Below are 15,501 nucleotides of genomic sequence, written 5' to 3' on the forward strand. Positions count from 1 at the left end.
CGAAAACATCGAAAGTAAAACATCGATGTTAAAAACATCGATGTTTTAACGAAAACATCGATGTTTCCAAAACATCGACATCGATGTCGCACCCCTACCAGAAAAGGGTACACGCAATGACATATAAAGAACTGTATAAAACACAGACACTACAACTAGGCCATAAAATTGAGGGTTTTATGTAGCACTATTTCGTTAAGTTACGTATATTAAAAAGAAAACGAAAGCAGTAAAAAGGAAGTTTCAGAATTTTCAATATTGTAGCTTGTAAGTCGCTGGGGTAAGGATATTGAATTATAGACCAAGGATTTTTGTTAAATAAGAAACAGAAGTGAGAGAGCATCATTTATCCTCACTTTTTAAAAATTACATAACTAATGACAAATCTACCTTTATCTTCAAGTAGAAGGAAATAAAGCCCCAAATTAGGTTTGTAGATTTTTTTTATTATTGCACTACCATAAAGAGATGTCTATCACTGTAGAAAGCTCATTCTTTTTGTGAGGTTCCCTCAAGCCAAACTAAAAATACGGTAGTATGTTTTTGTATGAATCGTTTAAAAAAAAATGTTTTAAAAGAATTAATCACTACTTCCCTCTTAACGGGAAGCAGTGATTACTTCCCTGATTTAAAGGGATGATCAAATCCACACCCCAAGTCTGTAAATTCCTTGGGGTTTACAGACTATATCGGTTTGTTCATTATTTTTCACTGGGAAGGGCAAAACTAGCATTCGATGGTGAAGTTGAAGCAATTAGAGTAGCTCTGACTTATTTAGATGCTCGCCCTTCTCTTGACGAACAGGCTGTAATTTTCTCGGATTCACAAGCTGCAATTCTTGTCATTGCCAGTTGCACTCAAGACCTTGGTTCTATGTCCGTGATGAAAAGTAGATCCTTAATGAGATGGTTGCGTGAAAAGTATAAAATGATTGTTTTACAATGGATCCCCTCGCATCAGGGTTGGCAAAAAATCGGGGTTTTTTTTTAAAAAAGCCCATGGACCTAGGGGTTTTTTGGGATTTTTTAAATAAAATCCCAAAAAAACTCAACTAAAGCTGGGTTTTTTAAAACAAATGTGGTTTTTTTTGTCTTTTTTTAGGGAAAATGTGGGTACTTGTAGAATATTGTAACGTAAGAATATGGACAAAGCACAAAAATTGTCTTGGGGTAAAAAAAAAAAAGCTGGAAAATTCAGCGTTTTCTGAAGAAAAGTATAAAAGACGACGAAACCCAAGAATGGTGAAGTTTCAGATTTTTTAGTTTCCATGATTATCAATAGTTAAGGCAAAGTTACTTCTTGAGTGATAAAATCTATTGTTTGTTTATTCGTTTTTAATTACTACATTTTTTTTTTTTTGAATTTTACTTTATTGTATTTCATTTTGTTATGCAAAACTACTGTAGAACCTCAAGTAGTTTAAATCCCTTTTTACTGAATTCCAGCTTAATCAAGACGATTTCCTTGAATTTTATGTTGCCTGTTTTTCTATTTCTGTGTACAGAGTAAGAAATATTAAACTTCTTCGTAAGATAATGAAAATACTGTACATCCTATTCTGTTTTTTGTCCGACCGTTTGTAACACCTGTTAATTTCTAAAAAATATACCTTGTTTATTCGAGATTTGTGATGTGTTGATTTGCAGAAAATAATCAGACTTTTCAGGAGTTAGTCAAGATAATTTGAGTTATTTATTGATCAGTTAAAGGAAAAAGTTAAATATATTTATTTAAAATATCTGAAGTATTTTTTAATACCATTAAGAGTTAAGAAATACTATTAAAGTTCAAAATTCATTTTTTATGTCCAATGTCTGTGGTGAAGAACAAATAAAAAAGAAGTTTAAATTATAAAAGTATTTAAATTAATTAATTTTTTTAAAGACTTCTCAGAAAATTTTAAAAAATCCAAAAGTGGGCTAAATAATGGGTTTTTTCAAAAAAAAAAAAAAAAATTGGGTCCAATCCGGCTAACCCTGCCTCGCATTGCGGTACGCCTGACAACGAAAAAGCGGACGCGCTGGCCAAAAAAAGGCTGTTCTGTCAATCAAGCCCCATATAAACTTGCTTGCTGTCATCACTAAAACAGCGTATAAAGGAAAAACCGTGGAGAGACGCATTTTTGAACATCCCTGATTGTCCAAAAAACAATGCTGTTGCTGCCTTTCGTTTCGCGTTCTCACGACCACGCACGATTGCTTATATGCCCATCTTAGCAAACTTCGGACTGTAGATAGCCCTGCCTGCCCCCTCTGTCGCAGTGGTGCACCGATGGATGCCGATCAGCTCCCCGTCTGTTTCGCCCTATCACAGCCCTGAATTTCCTCCCGTTACTGGGAGGCCAGGGACTTGTTGAACAATTTGAACGCTTGATTTTTATTTTGTTCTAGTGTTTCCCTGTTTTTTATTGTGTTCATTGTTTTTTTTTTTCTTTTCATTGTTTGCTTGTATTTTCCCTCTTGTTTTTGTCTCTGCATAGCGTAAAGATAATGTCTGAACCACCTACTTCTTTGGAAAAAAAAAAAAGTCTGTGAACTGAACTGATTTTCAAGACCAGTAAAAAAGATCGGTGCACTATAGTTGCATTTAATAAGATACATTTAATGATATTTTTAGCATCAAAACTTGGCAACCACTGTCTTACAGAAAATTACGAAAGCGGATGAAACCCCAGGAGAGACCTTCAAAATAACAACTTGCAAACAGATCTTCTAAGAATTGTCCAGGAAAATTAGTAGCTAAACCATACATAATTCGGTGCCATGTATGCAGTAGTCTCGATTTAGCTTTAATATTTAAAAATGGCATAAAAAGTTTTTGGATCCTGTCATTGAGACTAATGCTACTGAGTTCGATTATTAGAGCTGAAACCTGAGACAACTGATCATTTGAATGCTAAGAAGAATAATAAGCATGATCAGAAAACTTGGCTAACCTGCCAAAACTTACTTTCAACTAACAAATCAATGCAACAGCATTTAGATTCATCAAAATCAGAAGAGGAAAAATAATTAATGTATCCATTCGAATCAATTGACACATGTCTAACTTCTGTTCGGATCTCGATTCTAAAATTTCAACGGGTGTCAATGAGGGATATCAAAGGAAAGAGAAAAGAAAAATAAGAAAAACTGGAGAGAAAATTGTATATAACACTGCAGCTACTGGAAGTAAGTTTAGACGCAAAAGATTTTTAAACACCATGTTTCAAGAAATATCAAGCTCTAGCAAGTCATGTCCTTATTGCTTAAACCATAGCCAGCTGATTAAAGAACTACAAGAAAAATTATTTGTCAAAGCAGCGTGAAAAATTGTAGATTTTAACGATATTACTCCAAAGCTGGAGCATTAAAAAGGCACGGCATGAGTTCAGTGTTTCAGAAAGAATGGTGATGTAGTTGATATAGAGGCACTCTATATGCCAAGCCATATTTTGGTTGTGACACCTACTAGCGGAAACCGAAAGTACTAATAATTACTACTTTCACTACTAGCGAAAAAGTTTGAATTCGAAAAACAAACCATGTAAATATCTATCGAAACGCTAAACTACCGCTGGAAAGAAAATAAAGATACAGAAATTCAGTTTTATTTTGTGCATTTGGATTTTATATCATAAAAAGTAACACAAACGCCCACAAGCAGCAAGAAAATTAATAGCCAAAAATTGGTGTTGGAACTCCAGTCCAGTTTTTACTCGTTTGTTACGTTTTAATTTTATTTACATCAACATTATTACTTTTGCTTTTACGTTCCAAAAGGTTTAAAGAAAGCGCTCTGATGGAAGACGCGTGGTGTTCAATGTGAACTGCGTTATAATCGCCATTTTGGAATTTCATACTTGTTTTCTACTTGTGCTTTAGATTGTTCTACCTGCACTTTTTATTTTCTTTATTTTGTGACTTATAGATGAGACTCATATTTCTTTTGAACGGGGCCTTCAAAACGTAAAAGTGAGGATAGTTCCTAACAAAACTCAAGTCCACTAAAAAAAATCGAATTTATATGGGAAACCAACCTGTCTATAGGAGAGAAACTAAATTTGTCCTTCGACAATGGAGTCAAGGGATTGAATTTTAACTAACTTGCTTCTGACGAAGGACAAACTATTCAAAATGAAGAAAGCTGACTCCCCTAATTGCTCCAGTTGCAACACTATCTAAAACTTCGTTCATCATTCCTTTTTTTTTTTTTTGCCCTAAACACAGTATTACGAGACATTATTGTTAATTTCTTCTTCGTTGACGCTTCTTTCTTCTATTTTTTTCTTCTTTCTTTTATCTCTTATTCTTTCATGTCATTCATGGATCCATTATGTTAAGGATCGGAGCCATATGTAAAGTTTCAAAATTAACAATCCTCGTTAATTAATCTAATCATGAGTAATGGAGAGTAGGGACTCTGTGTCCACCCCTCATCACAAAACTGAACCTAGGAACGAGAAAAAGGAAAGATTTCAAAAATTGAAGAAGTTACGATAAGAAGTACGAATTACGTTACGTTGGATAAATTCAGTTACGATATCTAACTTACGACATTTATAACCACGAATTTGTGTAGAACTATCTGTAAAAATATCCTAATTCATTTGTGTTTCCAACATTAAAATTATTATAAACAAAAAAGTTTTTGCGAGTCTTAACAACTGGCGTCCATGCATCAGGACAGAACGCAAATTAAGGTACGTTTGAATTTTGCATTTGAAGTGCATACAAACTTTTGTTATGGATGCTTTAAGATTACGACGTAAGGTTTTATACGAATGACTTTACGAATCCTACGAAAGATATAGCTGATGAAATTACGAAAACGAAAACCGATGATATCAGTTATTTGTATTAAATTTGCATTGTCCGATAAAAAAAGTCGTTTAGAAGCTAACAAAGAAAAAAATTTATGATTTATTGCTTGGCAAAATAAATGCCAATAGTGAAAAAGACTACACTAAGGAATTTGGCGATGTTGAAACTTACAGAGAGCAATATTTTTCTTTTAAGTCAAAGATAGAATATTTCTTAAATGGAATCGGTTCAGTTGAACAGTCAGTCAAGTCGCCAAATAATAGGAAGTATCGTTGGCCTAAACAAAAGATTTCGAAATCTGATTGTGAAGTTACTTCAACTTCTACGGTTACTTCAACACCAGAAAAAAAGTGGGGAAATATGCAAAGAATAGACTTTCGCCCACTTTCAAGAAACTATCAAAAAAGATGGACACAGATACGAACTAACATTGCCGGACACACTTCACCTGTGTACCAAAAATACGATGCTGAATCTGGATCGAAACGCTTATTGAAAGATAAGTCCTACGAATTTCATGATACTGTGATCAAACACAGGGAGACAGAATTACAGAAACAGTATCAAAACAGATTTCCGAAGTCTTGTTTAACGTCCCACACCAACCTGCTATCGATCCACCCAGAAGTACTACAAAGAAATTCTATACAGAGAGTCTCCAAAATACGATTGATCATTTGAAGCAAGGATTTTACTTGGACAACCAAGTTACGAGTGTCAATGTTGTCGAAGAGTTAGAGCAACTAAAATCTGAAGCTGAAAGAAGGTAGATTGGAAGAAGCGTGGAAAAGAGAACTATGTTGGATCGATATTTTGTCAGCAGAAATGGAACAGAGGTGCAAGCGGTGGGAGAATGTTGGAACTGCAGTCCAGTTCTTACTCTTGCTTGTTAGGTTTTAATTTTATTTACGACTGGTAACAGTAGCAAACATTATTATTTTTGCTTTTACGTTCCAAAAGATTTAAAAAATTGAAGAAGCTACCAATTACGTTACGTTGGATAAATTAAGTTACGATATCTAACTTACGACATTTATAACCACGCATTTGTACAGACTCATTTATAAAAAATATTCTAATTCATTTGTGTTTTCAGCATTAAAATTATTATAAACAAAATTTTTTTTGCGGGTCTCAACAATTGGACTCTCCAAGTTCTGTGAATTGAGACCAAAATGGTGTGTTACAATAGGTGCAGCGGGAACACATTCATCCTGCATCTGCACTAAACACGAAAATCTAAAATTGATGCCTGCAAGCAGTCCAGTTAAAGAAGATTATAAAGTGCTGTTAGCTACGACAGTGTGTGACTTGGCATCGAAAGACTGCATTCTGCAACGCTGTGAAAGTTATTCGGGAAAAAAACCCTGCAACAATTTTTGGAAGAAAGTTTTGAAGATTATGATCCAGAAGATACTATTGAGTTCAAATAGTGGGTTCACACTGATAGAGGTACACAAGAAACCAAACAGATGATTGCAGAAAATTTTATTTAAGACCCTGGTTTTAAAATTTGTTAAACTCTCTTCTCATCATTACATCGCTAAGCATCAAAGCAAGCCCCTGAAGAGTACAAAAGAAAGCCTCAAGGCAAATAGACTGGTTATTTTATTGGATTTTGCTGAAATATTCGTTTATTGTCCAAGATGCAGTTCAAGGTTTCTACTAGAATAACAGACAAGCTACTTTACACCCGTTTTTTTTGTGGTTTTAAAGAATAATTTGGAAATCAACAGCATCAGCTTTATTAATAACTGCCTAATGGTACGGAACTGTTGCTGTACATGTGTTTCTACTTAAGTTAATAGAAGAGCTAATGTGCCGATTTGAAAAAATCACATTTACTATTTCAGTGATGGCTCATCTGCACAATATAAAACTTTCAAAAGCTTACTGAATCTTTATCATCATAAAAGTAACTTTGGAATACCAGCCGAATGAAATTCTTTTAGCACAAGTCATGGGAAATTTTCAGGGGATGGAGTTGGAGGAACAAAGTAAAGAACGCTTAGCAGCACGAACAAGCCTTCAACGACCAATTGAAGACCAGATTTTGACACCACTGATCTGTTTCAATACAGCAGTAGAAATATTAAAGGAATTGAGTTCATTTTCGTTTCAACGCTAGAAATGGAAGGAATTAAATCTGATAAAGAACGAAGTTTCAAGAATGGTTGCACAGTTTCAAGAACGAGAGAAAACCATCACTTTGTGCCATTAAATAAAAAGCATCTTTGCATTAGAAGAATATCCAATGACATTAATTATTTTGTTAGCAAATATCGTTAAAAGTCTAAGAAAAATTTTATACCACGTGAAGAATGTAGCTTTCCAGGCTGGGCTATGTTTTGCAAGCAGTTACGACTGAAAATGGTAGATTGGCAAATGTCTCTGAAATTTCAAATGAAGAAAATGATGTCTTAGTCAGCTTCGTGCTTCCCATTGGTAAAGTAAGCGCATTTTTCTGCCCAACTAGACCGGACGTGCGTTGGATTCTAGGGCAACACATAATTTCTGTTATTCCAAGTTCTGTTCGTCGATGAAAACTCCATCAGCAGCAGTGAGTCGCCATTATAACTAATCAAAAGTTTCTGTGGTTGCTGTAAGTACTAAAGTCCAACAATTGATTGAATTATAAGTCAAACATTAAGGCTTGAGATATGAAGAAACACAATTTAGGCTTGGAAACCTGCAATAAAGAAACCTACACGTTCCTGGACTTACCTAGACATCCAGTAATGGAGGGGTATATCAGTCATTAAGACTAACAACGGTAAAAACAACCATGGCCCAGCATAAGGCAGGAAAAAATTTACATTTTAAACCTAAGGTAAACTTACTTTGTTCCAAAATACATCTAAAAAAAATTAATTTTTTTTTCTTAGAGTTAAAATCTGTTTCTGAACTTGATTATTTTTTTTTTATCAAACTGGTGCTACTAGGCTGTTTAACAACCAACTGGATACATCTAGGCTGATCTACCCCAAAAGTTTATCATGATCAGCAAAATTTAAGTTTAGTAATTTCCTCAAGTCACGAGCAACATTTAGTGTTCACCATTTCGCTTTATGATGATCCTTTTCACTCCACTTACATGTCAATCTTCCTTTTCGTCTAAAATTTCCAGCTATGGAGCGAAGGTAAGATGAGATGAAAAGTGGAGGTTTTTTCCTATTTCTCGCTTTGAGTCGGGTCATAGTATTTCACTTGTAAACGCGCTCTCAAGCAGCATTTGCAACCGTTGCTGAGCGCTTTCGGTTTCATCGACGAAATCAAATAGCTGAAGAATGTGTTTCTCATCAGCTAGATGGATTTGAGAAGTTTAACTTCTTCGAGCGATTTCGAAGTATATATTGGTGAAGTTTTGGGAATCCTTCTGTTTAAGACTATATCGAAAACACTCAGAAAAAAAGTCCTCGCAAAAAGGACCTAAAATTTTCAGATTTGGTAAAAATAGCTGTTGCCATTGAACTAGCAGAAAGTGGTACTACAAACATTAAGACATTCACACCCGCTGTGAACAAGGTTCATAAGTATTCCCAAGCCTACTCAAAGAAAAGTCATCAACATTGAAGAACTCTTCAGCAAATACACGGAGAGAAAAATACTTTAAATGCTATCTATATGGCGCTGCAATTTCACCTGTTTGTGGAAGCAAAAGTTCATCCGCAAAAAAAGATTGAAATGACTGAAAATGATGACTGAGGTTTCCCTTTATGATTTAAAATCGATAAACCAAGCCTCAGGCAACAAAAACTATATTATTCCTGTTATTGCTGATGACAAAGTTATACATTGAACTCTACAAAGCAGCTCATGTTTCCACTGTATTCGAGGCATGGGTAAAAAGCAGCTTAAAAAAAAATAACATTGTCAAAAAAAATTTCCTTGATGTCTTCTGAACGTGAAGAAAGAGTATGCTGATCGCAGACCTTTGACAAGGAACAAAAAATTGAGAACCAATCTTGAACAACCACCCTTACTGGCAGCACCAGGTACCTCTGGAATTCGTGTAGAACCTGCCTCGGACATAGAGGAAATGTGCAAAAAAGGAGCATCGAGTGATGACGAGAACTGAGAACAAAAAGTCAGACGAAAACATACATGACAGAATATATGTTAACTCTACTGCTAGATAAACTCCCCTTCTTCCTCAGCCTGGAAGAGTTAACCAGAATGCAATCACTCGTAATGACATGAGAAGATGTTTTGAAAAAATTGGAGTCTTGTTGAACAAAATGCTTATCATTAGTGCAAACAACCATGCTCATTCCGTTCGGAAAAAAAGTGCAGCCATAGCTAGAAACTTTGGGTTTCGGTAAAAAGTAAATTTCGCACCTGTACCTCGCTGATAAGTTTTCTTCTTTAAATTATTGTATTGATACTGGTGCCCACGTTTCTATGGTCCCACCCTCCAATGAAGACAAAAATCGAATGCCGTTTCGGGTAAAACTGTTTGCAGCCAGTGAAACAGAAATTACTACGTTTGTTCAATAGCTACTAAAGTTAGATCTTGACTTGTGTAGAAGTTTACATTGAATATTTATAATTGCATCTATGACTCAGCTAATTATTGGCGCATATGTTTTACGTCACTATCGACTTCTAGTGAACAGTTTCAACGGTTCTCATTGACAAAATTGCAATAAAGGAGTAAAATTTCCGATCGTATTCCATTCAGCATTTATAATGTATACCGGGATACAGAATTTCCTAAATTATTAAAAGAATTCCCTGAACTCACCGAAACAATTAGAATGCTTACACAAGTGAAACATTCCATCGAGCACTACACTACATCGAAACAAATGGCAATCCCAGTGTTTTCCCAACCTCACAAATTACCGCTTAAAAAATTCGCAGCAGCGAAAAATTCTACATTAGCGACCAGTTTGTTTGGCTCTCTTGGCTCCCTTAAGAGGATTTTCGCCACCAGCTTATGTGATTCCTATTCTGGGCTGATGAGTGCTAAAAAGCACAAAACTGCAGTCCTCGGATGGAATAGTTGAGCTGGTGGTGTATTTTAAGTATTTCTGCCTTAGCCCTGGCTTAGGGCAGTAACTTACTACAAAATACTTAGTTTCAATATTGAAGCTTGCAGACTCTAAGCAAAATAAATTATGAAATGGAAACTGCTCTTGAACTTTAGGATTAAAGAAATCAGGAAGAGAGGCTGTTGCCATAAGTGGAAACTTTATAAAAGAAAAGGCGAAGCAACCATATTTTAAAATATATTAGATTAGAATAACAATTTGATCATGAAGCATAACTCATCATAATCTTCCATTTTTTAACTCATAACTATTATTACTGTATCTACTGTACAGTACTATTATAATGCAGCATATAGAGGGCGTAACGTGTTGTTTTATTTTACGTCCTTCCCTCCCATTGATCATTCATTTTGTGCAACTTTAAAGTATTTATGTTGAAAAAAACAAGCTTTTTTATTTTTTAAATACAGTATAAGTTCAGTTCTCTACGTAAGAAACTGTAATGTATAGTTGAGGAATGCTTTAAAGCAGTTTGAGGGGTGTTTACAAATGTGTAAAAGAATTTGGTATGTTTCTAAAAAAATGTACACATAAATTTTCCACAACGTAAAATTTTGACTTACGCAAAGAGTCTTAGAACGCATCCCTCGCATAAGTCGGGACTCAACTGTATATTGTCTTGATTTCCCCATGATTGGTGAGCATCAAGAGTCCAGTAAAGAACTTTACAAATGTCAAGACTGAAGTGAATAAGATAATTTCAGACTTTTTGTTTTAAACCAAAACAGTGGAGATATCAAATGAAAATGTTCAGTAACATTTTTTATCAAATATTTGCTTGATAGCAAATTAGGTCTAATTGGCTAGTACAATTGAAACCAAACCTAATACCACATTGCCTCATCTCCTTGTCTTTACTTATTGCTCACCCTAGTACGTTGTTCTTTTCCACCAGGTGGCGTGAGTAGCATGGTACTACAAGAAGTGAATGTACCCATAGTTCCTCTGATGCAGTGCAACGAATCTTATTCAAAGATACCTAAAAACAGCTTCCCTAATGGGATCACTAACCTTTTCATCTGCGCCGGTCTCCAGGAGGGTGGAAAAGATGCATGTCAGGTAAGAGTAGCAGTCATTTCCTTCCTTTCAGAATTGGCGAACAAAAGTCATTCAATTTTGTTTTCCCAGCATGTCTATGAGACAATGAAAAAGCTGGTTTTTTCTTTTTTTTTTTTGAATTAGTTCTTCATCAACTTATACATACATACACACTTATGTGTGTACCCCAGAGACTTAACAGAAACTTTGTGAAAGGGCCACCATCCTCTCTGTCTTTGTCAGGGTTGTTTGGTTTAAACCAATTGGTTTTTTTAAAAAAACCATGCGGTTTTTTTAAAAAATGGTTTAAAAAAAAGCCAAAAAAAATCGATTTTACAGGTTTACATTGATTTCCCCACACATATTGAAAAATGTAAAATTCCATTTATGCTAAGTTCCTAGTTAAGTTGCAGAGATAAATACTAAAATTGCAAAGTTGCTTCTTCAAAATGTATTACAAGCTTTAATCGAAAAAAAAATATTAATATATTTTTTATTTCATATATGTGCCATAAAGCAGATTTCAGTCAACTTCCACCATTATGCTTAATTTGCATGATTAGTTAAGATTTACTAAGGATTGAATCTTTTATTGTAGATGCAATTTACAATATTGCTCACTCCTGTTGCAGGGATGTGACATTTTTGGCCATTTATTTGCACTTTCCTGGAATTTTAACTTTGACTTGTAAGGTAATCAACAGTCTAACTTAATTGTTTGCACCTAAAAATTAAGATTTATTCTGCAGGTGAATACAATATTTTATGAATCAAATTTTTAAAAAAAGTTTATACTTCACGTATATAACGTTTTTGGCAAAAAAAATTTCTTGAAATAGAATTTGCTACACATTTATTTGTTCTAAAGAGTTTGCATTTAATATTTTTTAAACTTCAATGCTGGATGCAACATGTATGCCAGTAAATAAGCTGTAATTTAAGCCATGTTACACCAATTTTTGTATTTTTGATTTGGTTCTTTGTTTTAGCGATAGTCGATATCTTTTCCAAGTCTTTCCAAAATAAGAACGGAGTCGAATACAGAGCAGCACTTTTTTTTAAAACTTTGTCAGTACAACAGCAATTGATTTTTTGACTGTTCAATCATGTACTGTTGTACATTTTGCTTTACTTCAATATTTGCGACATTGTGTATATAAAAATCAGCATTATGTAAGATCAGAAAGAAAAAATATGAAAATTGTTCTTTTGAAAAGATTATGCTTAAAAATATAACTTTTACCTTTATTCGATAATTATTCATATTATGTTGGTTTTATAAAAAAATTTTCTTGGATCTTCATTATATTTTATCTTAACCTACATCACAACCACTTCTTGAAGTATTTCGTATCATAAAGGGTCTATACATACATGCATACTAATATGTTAATCAAGTCAAACATTTCAATCAATATTTCCCTGCAGGAAGCTATTTTAATTATTTAATTTAGTTACAAGATTTTGTTATCTCTTTAATTAATCAAGAAATTAGGTATAATGTGACTATTGAATAACTGTTAATTACATGAAACCTTAATTTTCTTCCGAAAATTGTTTTTCTCGCAAATAGTATTTAAAAAAAAAAACCCGGTTTAAGCCAAAAAAACCTGGTTTAAACCAAAAAAAAACGGTTTTTTTTGGTGTTATTGAAAAAAACGTTTTTTTTTACCAACCCTGATCTTTGTTCGTACAAGATCCTTGATAGGATGCGCTAAACGATTGTCAGGAGTAGAAAAAAGTGTCAAAGGGTGGAAACGTTTAAAGAGTCAAGGACATAAAACTTCTAGAAATTTGAAATGCTATGCCAAATAGATACATAAACAAAGTTTTAAAATTTGAATTAAAAAAAAAAAACACACACACACACGAGAACAAACTGAGAAATAATTTTGAGTAACATAAAAACGTTTATAACAAAACAATTACGAGACAGAAATAAGGACATAAAAACAAGCACTAAATTAAAGACATTAAGCAACTTTCTTGAAGGAAAGGACAAAAATTTGGGATGGGGTGAATCTTGTATGACCAATGCAAAGACATTACAACTGGAATTGATATTACAACTTCATCTCTTCTGGTGAATTTTGATGTCTTGAAATCTTTTGCTAAAGGCTGGATGGAGTGCAATTTATTTCTGCATTCTTCATGAAGTTTGAGATGATCAGAAATTAAGCATTCTCCGATGTTCAATTTCTGATGAATATAGATATTGGTTCTCTTAGAGATCCCTCCCCCGAGTAAAACTTCGAAATACACCAATTGCACATATGGATGGAGAATCTTGTTATAATAGTGAGTCCCAATGATTAAACCTACTTTGAAGATGTGATGTCTGCAAGTTTACCACTCATTATGCCTCCCCAAGTGAGAACTCTGTGACCGTTAAACCGGCCCCAGTTGATGATGTTACAGGTTTTATTGCATGGTTCCCCACTCTCCCCCAATATGTATCAGTCCAGAATGATTACTTAAACCAAATGTTCCTTTTTTGTTTGAGGATGCTATCTGCATTTGATGAATATTTCGTGCCACTTAGGGAGTGTTGTTAAAACCAACCCCTCTTTTATTATGTACTGTATGTCTGTTAATAAATTTTACAATAGCAAAAGATTTCTATTTTAACATTTTGATGAAAAAAGTACAAATGAAATAATTCAGAACAAGTGGAACCTCACACTTTTCAGACTTTACTGTAAGTAAATCATTTTTAAACAGCTGAGCTTTAATTTCATATTTTTGAAAATCTTAAGTTTTGTATATGCTTATTATTATTTTTTCTTTATTTGCACTATGCCCGCAAAAGTTTGCTAAATCCCTCTAAAAAAAATCCATGTACATGATGTAATGATTAAATTTTCACTTAACATTTTGGTCAGAGTAAAATACTCCAGCTTCGAATTTTCCTCAGTGTGAACCCTGATTTAGTGCTGTTTTAGTTTTGTGGGTAACGATGGAGTTTGATTTTTAATCACACCAGTGCAATATGTTTTGAGTTCTTTATATTGAGACAGAATCAAATGAAAATAACTATTGCCTTTCGTAATTATTACTGATGCTGCCGGGCATTTTTGCTAGCTTGGTATTTTCCCATAGTCAAATATATGTTGCTTGCCCAGAGTAGGAACACCAAAAACTCTGTACATCTGTACGCCAAATCAGAATACCAGAAATAGTTTATTCACTACCGTTAAGCTAAGTATTAAATATATATATATATATATTTTTTTAATTTGATTACATAATAAACAGTCTAAATAATTGTTCTTTCTTGAGAATTATATTTTAATTGTACATCATTCATCAGTTTCTACCAGCAAGAGGAAACCTTATCATTTGTTTATTATTTTTCTCCATTTTGTACAACACTTTATAGATTATTACACCCAAACCCACCATGTAGAGGTTAACTATAAGTTATATAGCACATCTACAGGGAGCACGTCTGCCAGGCTCTGCTAGTATTTATGTTTATATTATTATTTTCTTACATTTTTGTAACAAATATGAAAATAAAACAGGAGAATAAAATTATGATACATTTTCTCCCAATTACTGCAGGGTGATTCTGGTGGTCCCATGACAACAAAATTAATAGATGAATCGTATGTTCAACTGGGTGTTGTATCTTTTGGACATGGTTGTGCGCAAGCAGGATTTCCAGGAGTATACACACGTTTATCCGAATATACCAAATGGTTGTATGAAAACACAGATTTTGGGCAGATATAAAGTGATAGGATATACATCATGTATTTCGAAAAATATAAGTTGCACTTGTTACAGAAAAAAGGATTTGTAAATAAAAAGTCATATTTTTTAAAATATTTAGTACGAGTCTGTTATTTCTCCTTTCATTGTTGGCAGTCTTGAAACGGGAGAATAAGAGCAAATTTAGGGGTGCAAACCTACAGCCGATGGAACATAAGGGGCTAGTGAGGCTGTTCCATATGTGTCCCATATTATGTTCAATGTTACATATTGTTCTGGAACCTTTCAAAACAACTTATCATTCTCATTCAGTATTACAAATGATTATTGCAAATTTGAAGCTAAATTGTCAGAAATTGGTTTCTAAAAAAGCCCGATGAAAACTTTCAATTAATAAAATATAGTAGTAATAAGTCTCAGTTAGTGTGGCTCTCGATTACAAGGCTGGGCAGCACTGATCAAAAGCATTTCTCCACAACACCGAGTAAGGTAACTAACTGGAGAACTATCAGCTTTAGAATTATCATTGGATACCACACTCTGATGTATTTTGCCCATTAGATAGCTTGATTTTGAACTCAAAATTTGGTCCCGACTGTTTTGAACTCAATATCATGTGCATATCATGCCCAGTACATTCAATACAGTGCTGATGTCAAGTTTAAACTCAAAATTGTTACAAGCTTCTTATAATTTGTCAGAGATTTCTACAAAAAAACTTTTGGGTTGTTTTCATTATTTTACTGAAAGCATTTCAGATGTAAACAAAAAGTTGATCCTGCCTAAATTGCTAAAAGTGTTGTGGTAACCAGAGTTTACAACAAAACACTGTCATAAATCTTGGAGTCACTTAACAATAATATTTATGGCATAAGTAATGAATGAATAAATTT

The 15,501-nt window shown here is 33.8% G+C and overlaps 1 protein-coding gene across 1 annotated transcript in view; it reads left to right on the plus strand.

Annotated features, from left to right (window-relative positions):
- The window catches only part of LOC129230684 (clotting factor G beta subunit-like), a 51,509-nt gene extending 36,734 nt beyond the window's left edge, over positions 1–14,775 (plus strand). The window contains exons 8-9 of the mRNA XM_054865102.1: positions 10,752–10,915; positions 14,459–14,775. Coding sequence (XP_054721077.1) covers positions 10,752–10,915; positions 14,459–14,629 — 335 coding nt within the window. The 3' untranslated portion in view covers positions 14,630–14,775. The remainder of the gene's footprint in view (positions 1–10,751; positions 10,916–14,458) is intronic.
- The last annotated feature ends 726 nt before the right edge of the window (positions 14,776–15,501 follow it).

The sequence above is a fragment of the Uloborus diversus genome, chromosome 9 (assembly GCF_026930045.1).
Source record: "Uloborus diversus isolate 005 chromosome 9, Udiv.v.3.1, whole genome shotgun sequence".
Taxonomy (NCBI): Eukaryota; Metazoa; Arthropoda; class Arachnida; order Araneae; family Uloboridae; genus Uloborus; species Uloborus diversus.